This window comes from Sardina pilchardus, chromosome 16 (assembly GCF_963854185.1).
Source record: "Sardina pilchardus chromosome 16, fSarPil1.1, whole genome shotgun sequence".
NCBI classification, from domain to species: Eukaryota; Metazoa; Chordata; class Actinopteri; order Clupeiformes; family Clupeidae; genus Sardina; species Sardina pilchardus.
Window position 1 is genome coordinate 28,190,663 of NC_085009.1, and position 20,767 is coordinate 28,211,429.

Genomic DNA, 20,767 nt, shown 5'->3' on the forward strand with positions numbered 1-20,767 from the left:
GGACAATTACAAATGCCACCTAGTGGAAGAAATATGCAAAATGTATGTGCTCCCTTCATAATGGGGCACTGAGCCCAAAACCAGTTTGGATTTGATGCATCAAAGCCTTATTGACCTAGCCTGGATGCCAGACCGAAGTTTAGCCCCTCCTACATTCTTTTTCTGCAGGGAACTTCGGTCTGGCACTGCTCCGTTCAGCTGCTACTATTCGAGGTACAGAGCTGTTCGGACCAATCACATTGTCAGGGCGGGCTTTACGTGATGATTGACAGATGAACAGCAGTGAGGTTCACGGCTGCATGCGTCCTCGTTCGACGAGTTGGGTGTGAGACCGTGTTGGCTTAGGTTGATTTTGATTGCAACAGAAACGCTATGGCTATGAATGCATAATTTGTTCATGCAGTTTGGCCTTTTGTTTATCTTAGCTATTGAAACGGAGGTTTTATCAAGGATTCACACAACTATTTCTGAACACTTAGACCAACGTGGATATGGGAAAACTTCAGTTTCACTTTCACCAAGTTAAAACAGCATGTTTGGGTGATGTTGTTCCTGTTTGTTTAAAATGTCTGTTTGCTCGTTGGGTTAACGACACACTTCCCCAGCTGTTCATTGCATACAGTTTGAAGGAATTATTTTTTTAAAAACGAGGGAGGATGTTTTCCATATAGCCTACCCCGCTACATATTTCGTTGTCTTAGATTTCGCAGATACTGACAGCCAATAACTTGTTATGTTTGGTTTGGGCTATCCAATGAGTGCAGAGCTATCCCCCCCGCCCTGTACAGTTGAATCACGCCCCATAATCGCAGCTGAATGGAGCAGTTTCAGACTCATATTCTGACAAGAATTGAGTATGACGTCGTCAGGCTATTATTGACCAGCATTTCAGAATGTTTTACGATAGAGTTGGCCCTGCCATAGACTCCCATGACACACAGTAAGAACTGTGGGGATCTTCTTTACCCACAAAGATGTGCATGCACAACTAATGGAAGTCTTTTTTTTCCTAATACACAGTGGTCAAATGGAAGAATGCAAACCAGATGCCATCAATGACCACTTCACCGAGGGGGACCTCAAGAACATATTCCAGGTTTGTATCTATTTCATGCTGCACTGATATACACATTTTTGATGTTACATTACAGAACAATAATAATATGGTCTCATTCAAAACCTGGGTATTGTAATGCAACGTTAACCAAGATCTGTATGCCAGTTGCTTGAGGAGAAGATAATCGACTTTGTGAGGAATGAGCTGAAGAGATTCAAGAAGATCCTGAGTCCAGATTACCAAGAAAACTTTGAGGCTAAAGAGCAGGATGAGAGTGATGCCAGAGAAGGGGCTCTCAAGATGGCACTGCACTTCCTGAGGAACATGAAGCAGAAACATATCGCTGACAAACTGCAAGAAAGTAAGAAATTTTACTTTATTTGCAATTGCAATGGTTGTCACCAAGAAGCTACATTACATAAACAGAACATTGCTGCAGTGAAGGATGAATTGGATGTCTTTGCTGTTGATGGCTTGATAAACATAATCATATTATTTTATTTTTGTGAATTAGATGAACAGGATGTAGTTTGTCAAACTGAGCTGAAGAGAAATACCAAGATTAAGTACCAGAGTGTGTTTGAAGGAATACCCATCCAAGGGAGCTCTGCTCTGCTGGAAAAGATCTACACAGAGGTCTACATCACAGAGGGAGGAAGTGGAAAAGTAAATGAGGAGCATGAAGTCAGGCAGATTCAGTCCATCTCCAAGAGACCTGCTGGACAGGAGACACCAATCAAATGTAGAGATATCTTTAAGCCCTTACCTGGCCAAGACCAACCAATCAAAAGTGTCATCACAAAGGGAGTAGCTGGCATTGGCAAAACTGTCTCAGTTCAGAAGTACATTCTGGACTGGGCTGAAGGAAAGGAAAACCAGGATGTCCACTTCATCTTTCCACTGCCTTTTCGGGAGCTCAACAGCATGAAAGAAAATCAGCTCTCTTTGATGGATCTTCTCCAAACCTTTTTCTCAGAAACGAAGCAGTTAACTTTTCTCAGCCAGGAGAAGTACAAAGTGTTGTTTATCTTTGATGGTCTGGATGAATGCAGACTCCAACTAGACTTTCAGAAAAATGACATTTTGACTGAAGTGACAACAGCCACTTCATTGGATGTTCTGCTGACAAATCTCATCAAGGGTAATCTACTTCCCTTTGCCCTCCTCTGGATCACGTCTCGACCAGCAGCAGCCAATCAAATTCCTCCGCAGAATGTTGACCGGGTCACAGAAGTACAAGGATTCAGTGACTCTCAGAAGGAGGAGTACTTCAGGAAGAGAATCTGTGATCAGACTCTTGCCAACAAAGTCATCTCTCACATTAAATCATCAAAAAGCCTCCACATTATGTGCCACATACCAGTGTTTTGCTGGATTGCTGTTACTGTACTTGAAGACGTTCTCAAGAATGAAAGCGGAAAGCAAGTTCCAAAGACTTTGACAGAGATGTACACATATTTCCTTGTTTTTCAAACCAAGCAAAAGAGTCTAAAGTTTGATGGAGTATATGACACAGATCCGCAGTGGAACCGAGCTAGTGTCCTTGCTCTTGGAAAGTTGGCCTACGAGCAGCTGGAGAAAGGCAACCTGATCTTTGATGAAGACGACCTGAGAGAGAGTGGTATTGATGTCAGAGAGGCAGCAGTACAAAGTGGCATTTGCACCCAAATATTTCGAGAAGAGTCGGGCCTTCATCTGGAGAAGTTGTACTGTTTTGTTCATCTGAGCATCCAGGAGTATTTTGCAGCTTTGTATGTGATCCTGATGTTAATAACTGAAGGAATAGATCTCATGTCCCCACAGGAAGCCTCCAGAACAGTCCAAAGACCAGAGCACAGAGCCATGACCACCTTACAGAAGAATGCTGTGGACCAAACCATGAAACACGAAGATGGACGCTTTGATCTTTTCCTACGTTTCCTTCTTGGCCTCTCTCTGGAATCCAATCAGAGACTCCTACGTGGCCTACTGCAGAAAGCACAAGATGAAGGCAAAGTAGAAATATGCATCTACATTAAATCAAAGATCAGGGCAATTCCATCATCAGAAAGAGTTATCAACCTCTTCCACTGTCTGAATGAAGTCAATGATCACTCCTTAGTGAAGGAGGTCCAGAGCTTTCTAAGTGCAGGGACACTTTCTGCAGCCAACCTCTCATCCACACAGTGGTCAGCTCTCGTGTTTGTGCTTCTGATATCAGAAGAAAAGCTGGATGTTTTTGACTTGAAGAAGTACCTTAGGTCTGATGAATGTCTCCTAAAGCTGCAGCCAGTAGTGGAGGAATCCCAAAAGGCCCTGTAAGTAGAATGACGATTTGTTTTGGATGAAAATGAGGAAGTATTCACATTTAAGTTGATATTATATATGATTTTGAAGCACGACTATACTAATGTACTTCGTCAAAGTCCTCTCCAGAGAGTTCACTAACTGATTGAATGTTTTCCCCTTAAGGCTCAACAGTTGTGGGCTCACTGAGAGGAGCTGTGCAGGTCTGGCATCTGTCCTCACCAAAGCATCTTCAAAGCTGAAACATCTGGACCTAAGTGGCAACAGTATTGGAGATGTCGGAGTCCAAGAGTTGTGTAGTGGACTGGGTAGCCCAAACTGTACACTGGAGACACTCAGGTAAGACATTTTAGTATCCCATAATGATCAGTTCTGTGGCTTCATTTGTGCAGTATGATGCATGCATGTGTGTGTGTGTGTGTGTGTGTGTGTGTGTGTGTGTGTGTGTGTGTGTGTGTGTGTGTGTGTGTGTGTGTGTGTGTGTGTGTGTGTGTGTGTGTGTGTGTGTGTGTGTGTGGAGGGGGGTGTAGGGGAAGGGGAGGGGGGGGTAGTGATGTTGCAAACGTGGGAACAAGCAGTGGGAAGAACACCAGAACATAAGTAAGTGGGCATGCAGTGTGGCTGATGAAGTTTTCTCCCTAATAAACACACACACACACACACAAACACACACACACACACACACACACACACACACACACACACACACACACACACACACACACACACACACACACACACACACACACACACACACACACACACACAAAGAGTATTGTAAATTAGACAATAATGTTCATTGTCCAAAATAAAATGAAGATGAAGTATTTCTTCTACTTCTCTCTACAGCCTGTCAGACTGCAGTATTGGAGAGGAAGGCTTCAGAGCTCTTGCATCAGCACTGAGATCAAACCCCTCACACATGACAGAGCTGCAGCTGAGTGAGAATGAAGCAGGAGACTCAGGAGTGAAGCATCTTTCTTCTCTTCTGGAGGGTCCCAACTGTAAACTGGAGAAACTACAGTGAGTATCACAAGACCAAATACTGATTTGCTATCAGTGAATTTGACAGTGTGTTTTTTTTCTATCTTTTTATCTCACACAAACACACACACACCACTGAGTCAGTCAGTCACTCTCTCACTCACTTACAGTTGTTTTCCCCTTAAGGCTCAACAGTTGTGGACTCACTGAGAGGAGCTGTGCAGGTCTGGCATCTGTCCTCACCAAAGCATCTTCAAAACTGAAAAATCTAGACCTCAGTGCCAACAGTATTGGAGATATTGGTGTCCAAGAACTGTGTAGTGGACTGGGTAACCCAACCTGTACACTGGAGACACTCAGGTAAGACATTTCAGTATTCCTCAATAAGACATTTCATTATTCCTCAATAAGACACATCATACAGCAGTGATGTTGTCCAGTGTGGGCGTGTGTGTGTGTGGGGAGGGGGGTCTTCACATAACAGTGATGTTGTTCAGTGTGTGTGTGGGGGGGGTCTTCACATAGCAGTGATGTTGTCCAGGGGGGGAGGGGGGTCTTATCACAACAAGTTAGTGTTATACTTGGAAAACTACATATTGTGTGTTTTCTGGTGCATTTACTAAATAATCATTTCCTTTCAGGCTCTCTGACTGCAGTATCACTGAGAGGAGCTGTGCAGGTCTGGCATCTGTCCTCACCAAAGCGTCTTCAAAGCTGAAAAATCTAGACCTCAATGACAACAGTATTGGAGATAATGGGGTCCAAGAATTGTGTAGTGGACTGGGTAACCCAAACTGTGCACTGGAGACACTCAGGTAAGATATTTCAGTATTCCTCAATGAGACATTTCAGTATTCCTCAATAAGACATTTCAGTATTCCTCAATGAGACATTTCAGTATTCCTCAATAAGACATTTCAGTATTCCTCAATGAGACATTTCAGTATTCCTCAATAAGACACATCATACAGCAGTGATGTTGTCCAGTGTGCGGGGGGTCTTTTCATCACATAGCAGTGATATTGTCTGGTGGGGGGGGGGGGGGTCTTATCATCATAAGGCAGTGATGTTGTCTAGTGGTGGGTGGGGTTCTTATCATCACATACCTTAGCAGTGATGTTGTCTGTTGTGTGAAAACATATTGTGTGTTTTCTGGTGCATTGACTAAATAATAATCTCCTGTCAGGCTCTCTGACTGCAGTATCACTGAGAGGAGCTGTGCAGGTCTGGAATCTGTCCTCACCAAAGCGTCTTCAAAGCTGAAAAATCTGGACCTCAATGACAACAGTATTGGAGATATTGGGGTCCAAGAATTGTGTAGTGGACTGGGTAACCCAAACTGTACACTGGAGACACTCGGGTAAGACATTTCAGTATTCCTTAAAGGGATATTCCGCCATTTTTGGAAATACGCTCATTTTCCACCTCCCCTCGAGCAAAACAATCGATATTTACCTTGTTCCCGTTCATCCAGCCATTCTGTGAGTCTGGCGATACAACTTTTAGCTTCAGCCTAGCATAGATCATTGAATCGGATTAGACCATTAGCTTCTCGCCTGCTAGCTTCATGTTTAAAAGTGACTAAGATTTCTGGTAATTTTCCCATTTAAAACGTGTCTCATCTCAAGTTAGAAAGTGCAATAAGACCAACTGAAAATGAAACCTGGCGTTTTTCTAGGCTGATTTGACATGGAACTACACTCTCATCTGGCGTAATAATCAAGGCAACTTGCAAACGTACCATAGGCGCAGTGATATCGTACGCAGCATCTGAAAATAGTCCCCATAGACAACAAGCAGTAGTAGTGCCAGTAGCTGCAAGTTGCCTTGATTATTACGCCAGATGAGAGTGTAGTTCCATGTCAAATCAGCCTAGAAAAACGCCAGGTTTCATTTTCAGTTGGTCTTATTGCACTTTCTAACTTGAGACGAGACACGTTTTAAATGGGAAAATTACCAGAAATCTTAGTCACTTTTAAACATGAAGCTAGCAGGCGAGAAGCTAATGGTCTAATCCGATTCAATGATCTATGCTAGGCTGAAGCTAAAAGTTGTATCGCCAGACTCACAGAATGGCTGGATGAACGGGAACAAGGTAAATATCGATTGTTTTGCTCGAGGGGAGGTGGAAAATGAGCGTATTTCCAAAAATGGCGGAATATCCCTTTAATAAGACATTTCAGTATTCCTCAATAAGACACATGATACAGTGATGTTGTTGATGGGGGGGGGGGCTTCACATAGCAGTGATTTTGTCTAGTGGTGGGTGGGGGTCTTTTTTATCACATAGCAGTGATGTTGTCTGTTGTGTGAAAACATATTGTGTGTTTTTTGGTGCATTGATAATAATTTCCTTTCAGGCTCTCTGACTGCAGTATCACTGAGAGGAGCTGTGCAGGTCTGGCATCTGTCCTCACCAAAGCATCTTCAAAGCTGAAAATTCTGGACCTCAATGACAACAGTATTGGAGATAATGGTGTCCAAGAACTGTGTAGTGGACTGGGTAACCCAACCTGTACACTGGAGACACTCAGGTAAGACATTTCGGTATTCCTCAATAAGACATTTCAGTATTCCTCAATAAGATACATGATACAGTGATGCTGTTGATGGGGGGGGGGGGGGGGGTCTTCATATAGCAGTGATTTTGTCTAGTGGGGGGTGGGGGTATTTTATCACATAGCAGTGATGTTGTCTGTTGTGTGAAAACATATTGTGTGTTTTTTGGTGCATTGACTAAATAATAATTTCCTTTCAGGCTCTCTGACTGCAGTATCACAGACAAAGGCTATGCTAGTCTGGCTTCAGCCCTGAAGGTAAATCCCAATCACCTCAGAGAGCTTGATCTCAGAGGAAATGATCCAGGGAGATCTGGAGTCAAACTGATTTTAGACCTAAAGGAGGATCCACAGTGTACACTGAAAAATGTCCAGTAAGTATATTTCTGGAAGAACAGTTTTCAGTCCAGTTGTGTGTCAAAGATTGTCAAAGTCTTCATATGGATAGCCTATACAGTATTTCATCAAGTTTCAGAGTGCTTGAGTTGCAGTTGACTTTGTTGTGGTGGAGACACCTTCTGTAGAGATTCAGTTGGTCTTTAATTAGTATGATATTTGAAGAGACAAGATGAGCTTAGGTGCTGCAGAGAAAACTGAATGTGTGAGATTTAAAGCTGCAGCACCAGCAATAGCAATATGCCCTTTCTGAATACAGCATAAGTAACAGGTTATCATTTCATTAGTACACGATTGTCTGTCTCGCTAAACGTCTGACGTTTGAGTCTTTCTATGCCCACATCAGTGATGATTATGTCAGGTGAGATGAAAGGTTTGTTGTCCTCCTTATGTGTCCAGGTTCCTGAAGAGTAGTGCTGCTGAGGAAGCCTGTGCTGCTGTGGCTTCAGCTGTGGGTTCAAACCCCTTACTCATGACTCAGCTGGATCTGAGTGAGCACATACCAGGAGTCTTGGGAGTGACTCAGCTGTGTGCTTTACTGCAGGATCCCCACTGCACACTGCAGACATTACGGTTAGTGGATGTTGTTGCATTCACTTCACATAAAACAGCTGGGGTTAAAGGTGGTGTTGCTGATGTTACAAAATCAATCATCATTATTTTCTTACAGTAATTACACCAACATTAAACTGGAGAAATCTGAAAATAGACTATTCTACGTCCGTTCTTTTCCCATATGGAAGTGCAGTTTTGTGAAATGTACACAGTGTTGTGTGTTCAGTACAGTGAGGCTGTTTCATTGTAAGATGCTCTGATGTGTATAATCAATGATAATGCAGCTGTAGCAGCAGCTGTAAAGGGGGATGAGGGATGAATCTCACTGAATGGAAAGAAGATTTGTTTTCATGAGATGACCTGACGCACAAGGACACATGCATGCACGCGCGCACACACACACACACACACACACACACACACACACACAGTGGCAGCGCTAGAGATTTGTTTCTGCTGGCGGTACGCAAGAGCTCACATAAAAAAAAGAATACATTCTGACTGCGATATACACCATTTCAACGTTTTTTTTTTTGTAGGGACAGACAAACCAACAGAGAAAGCACCGTCTTCTGTCTGACTCAAGTGACGTGAACATTGCCTAACATTGCCTAACTGCAATAGCCTAAACTATAAATTAACTGCTTGACACTACCACACATCGAGAAATATAGCACGTTATTAACACTGGAGAGAACCTTTCAGACATTATGGTTTGTGTGAGTGGATTGGCAAAAGCATACTTTTGGTGAAGGGAAATGCAGATCATCGCACTCATTAATTTGTGTGAGCAACAGCCCTGCATTCACTCCAGCAAGAGCTTAAAAGTTTTAATTCTTTATTTACATCTGCCAAGGAGGTATATGTTTTCATCGGGGACCGGCCGGCGTTTGTCTGTCTGTCTGTTTGTTTGTTTGTCTGTCTGTTAGCAAGATAACTCAAAAAGTAATGGATGGATTTCGATGAGATTTTCAAGGAAGGTCGGACATGACCCAAGGAAGAAACGGTTACATTTTGGGAGTGATCCGTAATTCCCTCGGCGTTTATGTATTTAGCTTAGTGGTGTAATGGCATGGTATGGCCACGTGGTGGCGATCTGAGTAGTTTAGGTTCAAATGTATGACAACCTAGGAAGAACAATGCAGGCGGAGGTAGCTGCGCTCTCTGAGTGCTTTTCTAGTTTAAAAGTGGTATCATCACCATCAACTGTTTGCTATGACATTCACTTAGATTAGACTAGCCCTTTATGCTGGAGAGCAAGAATCTGCTTTGTTTGATGTTTTAAATAATGTTGCTTGTTGCTTTCTTATTTCAGATGTCAAATGTCTTACACACACACGCACACACACACACACACACACACACACACACACACACACACACACACACACACACACACACACACACAGACAAAAATACACCACTGAGTCAGTCAGTCACTCTCTTAATCACTTACAGAATCACTCACACAATACAGTAACACTCTTAACACACACACACACACACACACACACACACAGACACACACACACACACACACACAATCACTCACACACAATCACAACACACACAGTGAATCACTATCTCATTCACCCAATCACTGACACTATAACACAACAAACTTGCACTCTCTCTCACACACACACACACACACACACACCACTCACTCACTCACTCCTTAATTTTGTCCCTCACTAACACACAATCATTACACACACACACACACACACACACACACACACACACACACGCGCGCGCACACGCACACACACTCAACGATTATTGGAAATTTGATATTGATTGTCTAAAAGGAAAAAAAGATTAAGTATTTCCCCGACTTCTCTTTACAGCCTGGACAACTGCAGTATTAGAGAGGAAGGCTTCAGAGCTCTTGCATCAGCACTGAGATTAAACCCCTCACACATGAGAGAGCTGGTGCTGGGTGAGAATGAAGCTGAAGACTCAGGAGTGAAGCATCTTTCTTCTCTTCTGGAGGATCCCAGCTGTAAACTGGAGAAACTAGTGTGAGTATCACAATACCAAATACTGAGTTGCTATCAGTGAATGACAGTGTGTTTTTCTTCCCTCCTTTTTCTCACTCAACCTCAAAATCTCATGCACTCACAAATTATTTCAGATGTCAATTTATTTTTTTTATTACACACACACACATACACACACACACACACACACACACACACACACACACACACACACAGACACACAGACACACACACACACACACACACACACACACACACACACACACACAGACAAAAATACACCACTGATTCAGTCAGTCACTCTCTTAATCACTTACAGAATCACTCACACAATACAGTAACACTCTTAACACACACACACACACACACACACACACACAATCACTCACACACAATCACAACACACACAGTGAATCACTATCTCATTCACCCAATCACTGACACTATAACACAACAAACTTGCACTCTCTCTCACACACACACACACACACACACACCACTCACTCACTCACTCCTTAATTTTGTCCCTCACTAACACACAATCATCACAAACACACACACACACACACACACACACACACACACACACACACACACACACACACACACACACACACACACGCGCGCGCGCGCACACGCACACACACTCAACGATTATTGGAAATTTGATATTGATTGTCTAAAAGGAAAAAAAGATTAAGTATTTCCCCGACTTCTCTTTACAGCCTGGACAATTGCAGTATTAGAGAGGAAGGCTTCAGAGCTCTTGCATCAGCACTGAGATTAAACCCCTCACACATGAGAGAGCTGCAGCTGAGTAGGAATACAGCAGGAGTGGGAGTGAAGCATCTTTCTTCTCTTCTGAAGGATCCCAACTGTAAACTGGAGAAACTGGAGTGAGTATCACAAGACCAAATACTGAGTTGCTATCAGTGAATGACAGTGTGTTTTTTTTCCCTCCTTTTTCTCACTCAACCTCAAAATCTCATGCACTCACAAATTATTTCAGATGTCAAATTAATTTTTTTATTACACACACACACATACACACACACACACACACACACACACACACACACACACACACACACACACACACTGAAACCACTGATTCATTCAGTTACTCTTTCAGTTACAGTTACTCCTTCATTTAGATAGATGATAGATAGATACTTTATTGATCCCCAAGGGGAAATTCAAGGTCCCAGCAGCTTAAGACACCACACACAACATACAATACAATGTAAACAGGAAAATACAAAGCAAATCAACAAATCAACATGACTAAAGGAGCAGTAAAATACTATAGATAAGATGTGCATGAATGTACTGAGGATTGGTACTGTGATCCAGTATGAGGTGTGTGTCAAGTTGGTAGTGCAAATAAGTCCAACAGTGCAACAGTGCAAGATTAAATTCTAGTGACCAGCAATAAATATGTACAGTACAAAATGTAAGCATAGTAAATCCAACAGTGCAACAGTGCAAGATTACATTCTGGTGACCAGCAATAAATATGTACAGTACAAAATGTAAGCATATTAATAATAATAAAAGTAGTATTAATATATGGACAATTAAAATACAAATAGTAATACTATAAGAGTTATAGCAGCAGTGCAAGGATAGTTAGATATGGGTGCAGACATTAGTCATTGGTCAAATATATGGACAAAAAGAGGGTAGACATGTAAGCCATGCCATGTAAGTGTATAAGAGGGTGGAGGTGCAGATATACAGTACTATGCATAGAAGTCCAACTCTCCTTTTCCCTTCAGTGAAGCATTGTACAGTTGTATGGCCCTGGGTACAAATGACTTCCTCAGTCTGTCTGTTGTGCATGTCATGGAGCGTAGTCTCCAGCTGATCAAGTCACTCACTTACACACAATCACAACACACACACACACACACACACACACACACACACACACACACACACACATACACACACACACACACACACACACACAAAGAGTATAGTAAATTGGACAGTAATGTTGATTGTCCTAAAGGAAATGAAGATTTTCTCCTACTTCTCTCTACAGCCTGGTTAACTGCAGGATTGGAGAGGAAGGCTTCAGAGTTCTTACATCAGCACTGAGATCAAACCCCTCACACATGAGAGAGCTGCAGCTGAGAGGGAATAAAGCAGGAGACTCAGGAGTGAAGCATCTTTCTTCTCTTCTGAAGGATCCCAACTGTAAACTGGAGAAACTAGTGTGAGTTTAAATACTGAGTTGCTATCAGTGAATCTGTTTGTTTTTCCCCTTTTTTCTCATTCAAACACAAAATCTCATGCATTCACAACACAAACACACACACACACACACACACACACACACACACCACCAAGTCAGTGAGTCACGATCGCATTCACTTACCCAATCACTTACACTGTATAACACAACAAACTTTCACACTCTCTCTCTCTCACACACACACACACAAACACACAAAAACACAAACACACCACTGAATCAGTCACTCTCTCGCTCACTTACAGAATCACTCACTATAACACAACACACACATGTGCAAAGACACACACCACTGATCCGCTCACTCAGTCACTCCTTTATTTAGTCAATCACTCACACACAATAACAACACACACCCACACACAGAGTGTTTGACAGTAATGTTGTTGTCCAAAAGGAAATGAAGATTACATATTTCTGCTACTTCTCCCTACAGCCTGTCATACTGCAGTATTGGAGAGGAAGGCTTCAGAGCTCTTGCATCCGCACTGAGATCAAACCCCTCACACATGAGAGAGCTGCAGCTGAGTGGGAATAAAGCAGCTGAAGACTCGGGAGTGGAGCATCTTTGTTCTGTTCTGGAGGATCCCAACAGTAAACTGGAGAAACTACGGTGAGTATCACAAGACCAAATACTGAGTTGCTATCAGGGAATGTGTTTTTTCCTCTTTTTCTCACTCAAACACAAAATCTCATGCACTCACAAATTATTTCAGATGTCAAATTTGATTTTTCATCACACACACACAAACACACACACACACACACACACACACACACACACACACACACACACACACACACACACACACACACACACACACAAGAGTATTGTAAATTTGTCAATAATGTTGATTGTCCAAAAGGAAATGAAGATGACGTATTTCTGCTACTTCTCTCTACAGCCTGTCATACTGCAGTATTGGAGAGGAAGGCTTCAGCGCTCTTGCATCAGCACTGAGATCAAACCTCTCACACATGAGAGAGCTGAGGCTGAGTGGGAATAAAGCAGGAGACTCAGGAGTGAAGCATCTTTCTTCTCTTCTGGAGGTTCCCAACTGTAAACTGGAGAAACTAGAGTGAGTATCTCAAGACCAAATACTGCTATCAGTGAATTTGACAGTGTGTTTTTATCTCTTTTTCTCACTCAAACACTAACACACCACTGAGTCAGTCAGTCACTCTCTCTCTCAATTACACAATCACTCACACTATAACACTGTAACACACACACACACACACACACACACACACCACACACACACACACACACACACACACCACTGACTCACTCCTTCCTTTAGGCACTCAGTTACACATAAACACTGGCCCGGGGGTGGGTAATCGGGAGAATCGGGAGATTTCCAGAAGGGTCGCTAAACTTTTCGGCCGGTCGAGAATTTTTTTTTTTTGCATTTGTCAGGTTAGTCCATCTTCTCTTAAAGTAGGCTACAGAGGTTCCGCATTCTGACACCGCAGCCTCTGCATGGGCTGTAGCATACCATGCAAGGGAGTTCTCCCCTCCCAAGATAGAGTTGGTTGGGTCCATAGCACGTCTTTTCCAAAATATGATTTCTCAGATAGGCTACCGATAGCAGGGCCGGCCCTACCGCAACTATACGCGCCAGGGTCTCCAGCAAGTGTGAAATACATTTTTTATGCTGTCTCATCACCAGGCTATTTGCTACAATATTTACCTCTGTTACAACAAGTCATGATTTACGCCCATTAAACTTAACTTACCGTCAGCATCCGTGTCACCTGAAGCATGCTGATAGATGAAAAGCACAGTTGATCTATGCATGCACCATCTTTTGATTATTTGATTTAGAAAGCAAGTTCATTATTTTGAGCTGCTATTAGAATGGAAGCTTAATATAATAATTTAGCCGGAAGTTAGATAACATGTAGATATTGCTGCAATTTCAAAACTGGATTACTCGGGATCAGCGTATTGTACAGAGGAATGCTTCATATCCTCGGGTCCGCTAAGGTCTGCTGTTTATTTTGATATGGTTAGCTAGGCTATATGTTGACTGGAGTTTAGGAGATATAGGCTACCACCGAGAGTAGGCTAATGAGTGTGGAGGTGGATGAAGCTCTGTGTGCACAGTGGAAATAGCCTATGAATAAACGAATGTAAGCAACGTTAATTTTCGTTAGGTTTCGTTAAGTTTATCACAGCACCTGCTAATGTCGTTTGAAAGCTCAAGTCCAGCTCTTCCACGATATCTGTGAATTATGTGTGATCTGTGAGCAATTAGTCTAAACAGAGAATGTGAATTTGGATACATTTTACGTCCATCGGTCACATGGATGTCCGCTCCTATAGATGCCGTTGCCATTCACAGTGTAACTTTGTACTGTGATTTGAACTGTAAACATTAGTTCAATAGGCCTATGCCTTTATGCTGAAGAGTGGAATAGGCCTACGTTTGAAACGCTTTATTCATTTCTGCTTTTGTTAATTTATCAACCTTGGGATAGTGGAATATGTTAACTTCTCAGATTATTATTTAACCTACATTATTTGTTGAACCATGGTATTGAAAAGAAAAAATACAGGACAGTAAGAGCTGAACTGTTGCTTAATTGATCCAATTTCCACTACCATGGAAAAAGTGGGCCGGTATTGGGCCTGAAATTCCCGGGCTGAAAAGAGGCCCCACTCCGGCCCTACGTAAACATAACACACAGGTCATTTTCCACCTCCCCTCGAGCAAAATAATTGATATTTACCTTTTCCCCGTTCATCCAGCTGTTCTGTGAGTCTGGCGATACAACTTTTAGCTTCAGCCTAGCATAGATCATTGAATCTGTTTAGACCATTAGCATCTCGCCTGCTAGCCTCATGTTTAAAAGTAACTAAGATTTCGGGAATTTTCCCATTATAAACTTGTTTCTTCTGAAGTTAGAAAGTGCAATGAGACAAGCTCAAAATGAAACCTGGCGATTTTCTAGGCTGATTTGACATGGAACTACACTCTCGTCTGGAGTAGTAATCAAGGAAAGTTGCAAACGTACCATGCGCACAGTGATATCACACAGCACCTGAAAATAGTCCCCATAGGCAACAAGCAGTAGTAGTGCATGATATCACTGCGCCCATACTATGTATGCAACGTTCCTTGATTATTACGCCAGAATAAGAGTGTAGTTCCAAGATGAAGTATTTCTCCTACTTCTCTCTACAGCCTGTATGACTGCAGTATTGGAGAGAACGGCTTCAGAGATCTTGCATCAGCACTGAGATCAAACCCCTCACACATGAGAGAGCTGTGGCTGAGTGTGAATAAAGCAGGAGACTCAGGAGTGAAGCATCTTTCTTCTCTTCTGGAGGATCCCAACTGTAAACTGGAGAAACTAGTGTGAGTATCACAAGACCAAATACATTTTTGGTATCAGTGAATTTGACAGTGTGTTTTTTTATCTCTTTTTCTCAGTCAAACACACACACCACTAAGTCAGTCAGCCACACTCTCACTCACTTACACAATCACTCGCACTATAACATGACAAACACACACAGACACATACACAGACACATACAGACACACACACACACACACACACACACACACACACACACACACACACACACAAACACCGCTGACTCACTCACTCAGTCACTCCCTCATTTATTCAATCACTTACACACACACATACACACACACACACGCACACACACACACACACACACACACACACACACACACACACACACATACACAAACACAGAGAGGGAGAGAGTAAAGTATTGTAAATTTGACAGTAATGTTGTTTGTCCGAAAGGAAATGAAGATTAAGTATTTTTCCTACTTCTCTCCACAGCCTGACAGACTGCAGTATTGGAGAGGAAGGCTTCAGAGATCTTGCATCAGCACTGAGATCAAACCCCTCACACATGAGAGAGCTGTGGCTGGGTGAGAATGAAGCAGGAGACTCAGGAGTGAAGCATCTTTCCTCTCTTCTGGAGGATCCCAACTGTAAACTGGAGAAATTATAGTGAGTATCACAAGACCAAATACTGAGTTGCTATCAGTGAATGTGTATTTTGATCTCTTTTTCTCATTCAAACATAAACACACCACTGAGTCAGTCTGTCACTCTCTCGCTCACTTACACAATCACTCACACTATAACATGGCACACACACACACACACACACACACACACACAGAGAGAGAGAGAGAGAGAGAGAGAGAGAGAGAAAGAGAGAGAGAGTAAAGTATTGTAAATTTGACAGTACGTTGATTGTCCACAAGGAAATGAAGATGAAGTATTTCTCCTACTTCTCTCTACAGCCTGACAAAGTGCAGTATTGGAGAGGAAGGCTTCAGAGCTCTTGCATCAACACTGAGATCAAACCCCTCACACATGAGAGAGCTGCTGCTGGGTAGGAATGAAGCAGGAGACTCAGGAGTGAAGCATCTTTCTTCTCTTCTGGAAGATCCCAACTGTAAACTGCAGAAACTATAGTGAGTATCACAAGACCAAATACTGAGTTGCTATCAGTGAAGGTGTATTTTGATCTCTTTTTCTCACTCAAACACAAACACACCACTAAGTCAGTCAGTCACTCTCTCGCTCACTCACACAATCACTCACACTATAACATGACAAACACACACACACACACACACACACACACCACTGACTCACTGCTTTCTTTAGGCACTCAGTTACACATAAACACACACACACACACACACACACACACACACACACACATTCACACCATTGTTGCTCACTGTCTCACTCACTAATACACAGATCACAGACTCATTCTGTCACACAGTCAAACGAACACACACACCATCAACTCCCTTACTCAGTCACTCAATCAAACATACACACACACACACACACTCACCACTGACTCATTAACTCAGACTCCGTTTACATGACAACACTGTGCGTTTTTGTCTTCACCGCTTTCACACCTTTAACGATACCGGTCAAAAAAACATTGGTAACACTTTATTTGAAGGGGTCTACATAAGGGTGACATGTAACCGTCATAAGAATGACATGACACATGTCATGCACATTAATGACACATTATTGATGTTTATGACTGTTGTCATAATGTGTCATTCGGTTTTTGGAATGTCAAAAATCTGCCAACGTCAAAAACACCTGTCAAAATCATGCCCAAAACCGAATGACACATTATGACAACAGTCATAAACATCAATAATGTGTCATTTATGTGCATGACATGTGTCATGTCATTCTTATGACGGTTACATGTCACCCTTATGTAGACCACTTCAAATAAAGTGTAACCAAAACATTTGCGTTTACACACAGAGGTGAAAACGCCAAGTTGCCCAGAAGAAGCACGCCAGTGGGTGTTCCCGACAGTAGCTATGCAAATACCTTTCCTCGTCAATGAGCGCGCTCAAAATCTAAACAGCAATGTAAGATATGTCACAGGGCAGCCAAGTCTCACGCTTTGAGCGTGACAGTCTCACGCTTATTTTTCCCCTTTCAGTATATATTATTATTTTCAGGATAATAAACTTTCATGGTCCTTGTCTTGCCTTGCCGTAGTTCGAGCAACTCTGATTGATTGACCGCAATAACCAATCCATCAGTCCTTTGTGCCTAAATCTAACCAGCCACGGAAGGCAAAACGCAATATAAACCAATCAGAAGCAACGTAAGGCGGGTCTTGCCGTTGAGCGCTGAGTCCCACATTTAAAACGTTCTCTTACTTGCTAGATTTTGTTCAATGTTGTTTCGCTGTTTCTCCTTGAGTTTCCAAGTTAACATGTAGCCTACTGTTGTAAGGCTGCTATAAGTCTATCATTGTCCTATATTTGTTGCAGAGCTGTGTAACATTTATTTGCCTCTTCTCTTGGTCAGTTAAAACTTGAAAAAGCGACTCTAATCGGAGCTGCGTGCTGAGTGTCACAGTCAAAAGAAAATTTGCTGCCGACCGCTTGCCATTTTATGAAACTTGGCAGCCCTGTACTGTATGTCAAGCACACTCTACATCGTGGATGTTTGCACAATCATTGAGAGCTAATGCACAGTATTGCTTTTCAGATTCTGTCTTGTAATGTTATTGTATATGGCTCCCTAATAATATCGAATGTCTATCAGAACTGCCCTGAACCCTGTATTTCGCATGCACGGTAAATATAGGCGACGGACACTCGCCTACATTATTTACTGAAATGTAAAGGAGGCCAGCGTGCCAGTAGCTATTGTGGTATCAGAAACTACAAATGATTTAGGGTAGGCTGTTTTATTTACTTGGGCTACGCAAAGCACAGGGCAGTCTGTGGGGCAGTGTATTTTGAGGCATTTGTGAGATGTTTTGTTTGGAATGGCTATCAAAACATTTTCGGTATGGTTTGGGATTTAATTTAGCCTACTATTAGGCTAAATAGTCTGATTACAGTATATCGCTAAATGTTTGGGACTGATGAACACTGAAATCTGGGGGATATTTGATGGTTTACTATTAAAGGGATAATCCGGAGTGAAATGCACTTTAGATAAATTTTTCGGACTATTGGGAGTACGTACGTTGAGTTGACACCAAAATCATGTCATTCGGATGTATTTTGAGAAAGTTCGAGCTCACCGTTTTTAGCCAAAACTCGTTAGCCTGGAAGTGACTCGGGCATGTCCTTTCGCCGCTACAAAACGCTATTTTTATACCTCTTTTACTGTTCCAAACAACACTACACTTGCGTGGTAGTGAGTAGAGGGTCCCTAAAGCCAAACCGAAGTATCCCCACGTCTTTATGTGGTCGGATAGAGAGTCCAGAATGAATTTAATCGAGTCAGTACCTTTCCGGAAATGGCGCTGCTGCAGCTAGCAACGCTGAAACAACACTTTATTAACATTTCCGGAAAGGTACGGACTCGATTAAATTCATTCTGGACTCTCTACCCGACCACATAAAGACGTGGGGATACTTCGGTTTGGCTTTAGGGATCCTCTACTCACTACCACGTAAGTGTAGTGTTGTTTGGAACAGTAGAAGAGGTATAAAAATAGCGTTTTGTAGCGGCGAAAGGACATGCCTCAGTCACTTCCAGGCTAACGAGTTTTGGCTAAAAACGGTGAGCTCGAACTTTCTCAAAATACATCCGAATGACATGATTTTGGTGTCAACTCAACGTATGTACTCCCAATAGTCCGAAAAATTGATCTACAGTGCATTTCACTCCGGATTATCCCTTTAAGTTTCATGTCCTTGAAAGTGACTCCTGCTCAAACAAAATGTGTGCGCGTAGGCTAGTTCTGCATTAAGTTGATTACAGTAGGCTACATGTTCATGAACTCTTCTATCAGGGGGAGGTGGTGGATTTAAAAGTAGCCTAGACTATTTTGGCGCAGGTTATTGTTAATGCGTTGTCGCTGGTCTTCAAAATCATACAGAATTGCAACATTTTGTTCCAGCATTGTCAACAAATGCAGCAGTGCAGCAGCACACACATGGCTCCGTGATCCAGCATTGTTGTTGTTCTGCCAAGGGTCTAGTCAGGTGAGGTCAAGCGCGGGGGCTGGACTAGAGGTTCGAGGTGGGGCTATGTCGTCATAAAAACCCCAGATGTGCCTTTACACGGCAAAACGAAAACGGGGTTCTCAAAAACCTACACCTTGTTTTCAAAAAACATTGTTTTCAGCCTCCAAAACTGCGTCGTCGTGTAAACGAAAGGCCTAACTGATGAAAAAACCCCACAGTTTTTGAAAAAAACGTTGTCGTGTTAACAGGCCCTCAGTCATTATTTCATTCATTTTAATGTTGTTAACTGTATGTCCAACATGTACAGAACACATGAGGTAATAACTGCTTCCCTCTTTGGTCTGTGTGTGCCCTTCAGCTGATCTGATGAAACGCTTCCTTCTTTCTCCTACAGCCTGTTGAACAGCAGAATAACAGATGAAGGTTTCAGAGCTTTAGCATCAGCACTGAGATCAAACCCATCAGCCGTCACAGAGCTCCATCTGAAGGGGAATCAGCTTGGACCCTCAGCACAGCAGCTGTTGTCTGAACTGAAGAGAGATCCAAACTGTAAACATATACAAATACATGGAGTCTTATAAATTCATCCTGTTGTGTTTCACCTGAATCATGTTTTTACACTGTGCATAAATAAGTGTTGCAGCACATTCATATTCAAACTCATATACAGTATGTTTCAAAGTGACATATGTAAATACAAAAATTGCAAGTATTGTATCAAGGATGTTTTGAATATAAAAAATAAAAACATGGTAACACTTTAAGGTATGTGTTAAGCCTTATTAATCATGGTGTGGGGTTGCCCGCGGTGATCTGGGCGCTGCAGGCACTGGGTGCCCACCAATGGGATGGCGGCTGGGTGATGCCCTCCATCCTGGTCCCGCTGCTCACATATGTCTCTTTTCCACTGCCAAACTAGTCCGACTCTACACGGTACAGTACAGCGCGGCTCGGCACGGCACGGTACCAGTACTATTTGCTTTTCCACCTAAACCGTGACCTGGAAGTGGGTGGAGTCGGCGGGGTTCCCACTGACGTGACGTCGGTTTCAAGCCACTAGAAGTTGTCACGCCACGGTCAGTAAAAAGTGAACACAACGGTGAAAAAGTTCTCTCTTAATAAGCAGTAACAGCCTACGGGTAGTTGACATCTGGACAAGAAAAAGTGCTTTTTTTGGA

The 20,767-nt window shown here is 42.6% G+C and overlaps 1 protein-coding gene across 1 annotated transcript in view; it reads left to right on the top strand.

The window, feature by feature from the left end:
* The first annotated feature begins 1,027 nt into the window (after nucleotides 1-1,027).
* Nucleotides 1,028-20,767, top strand: part of LOC134059640 (uncharacterized) — a 301,237-nt gene continuing 281,497 nt past the window's right edge. Inside the window, exons 1-4 of the mRNA XM_062516082.1 lie at nucleotides 1,028-1,096; nucleotides 1,223-1,418; nucleotides 1,572-3,354; nucleotides 15,294-15,467. Coding sequence (XP_062372066.1) covers nucleotides 1,028-1,096; nucleotides 1,223-1,418; nucleotides 1,572-3,354; nucleotides 15,294-15,467 — 2,222 coding nt within the window. The remainder of the gene's footprint in view (nucleotides 1,097-1,222; nucleotides 1,419-1,571; nucleotides 3,355-15,293; nucleotides 15,468-20,767) is intronic.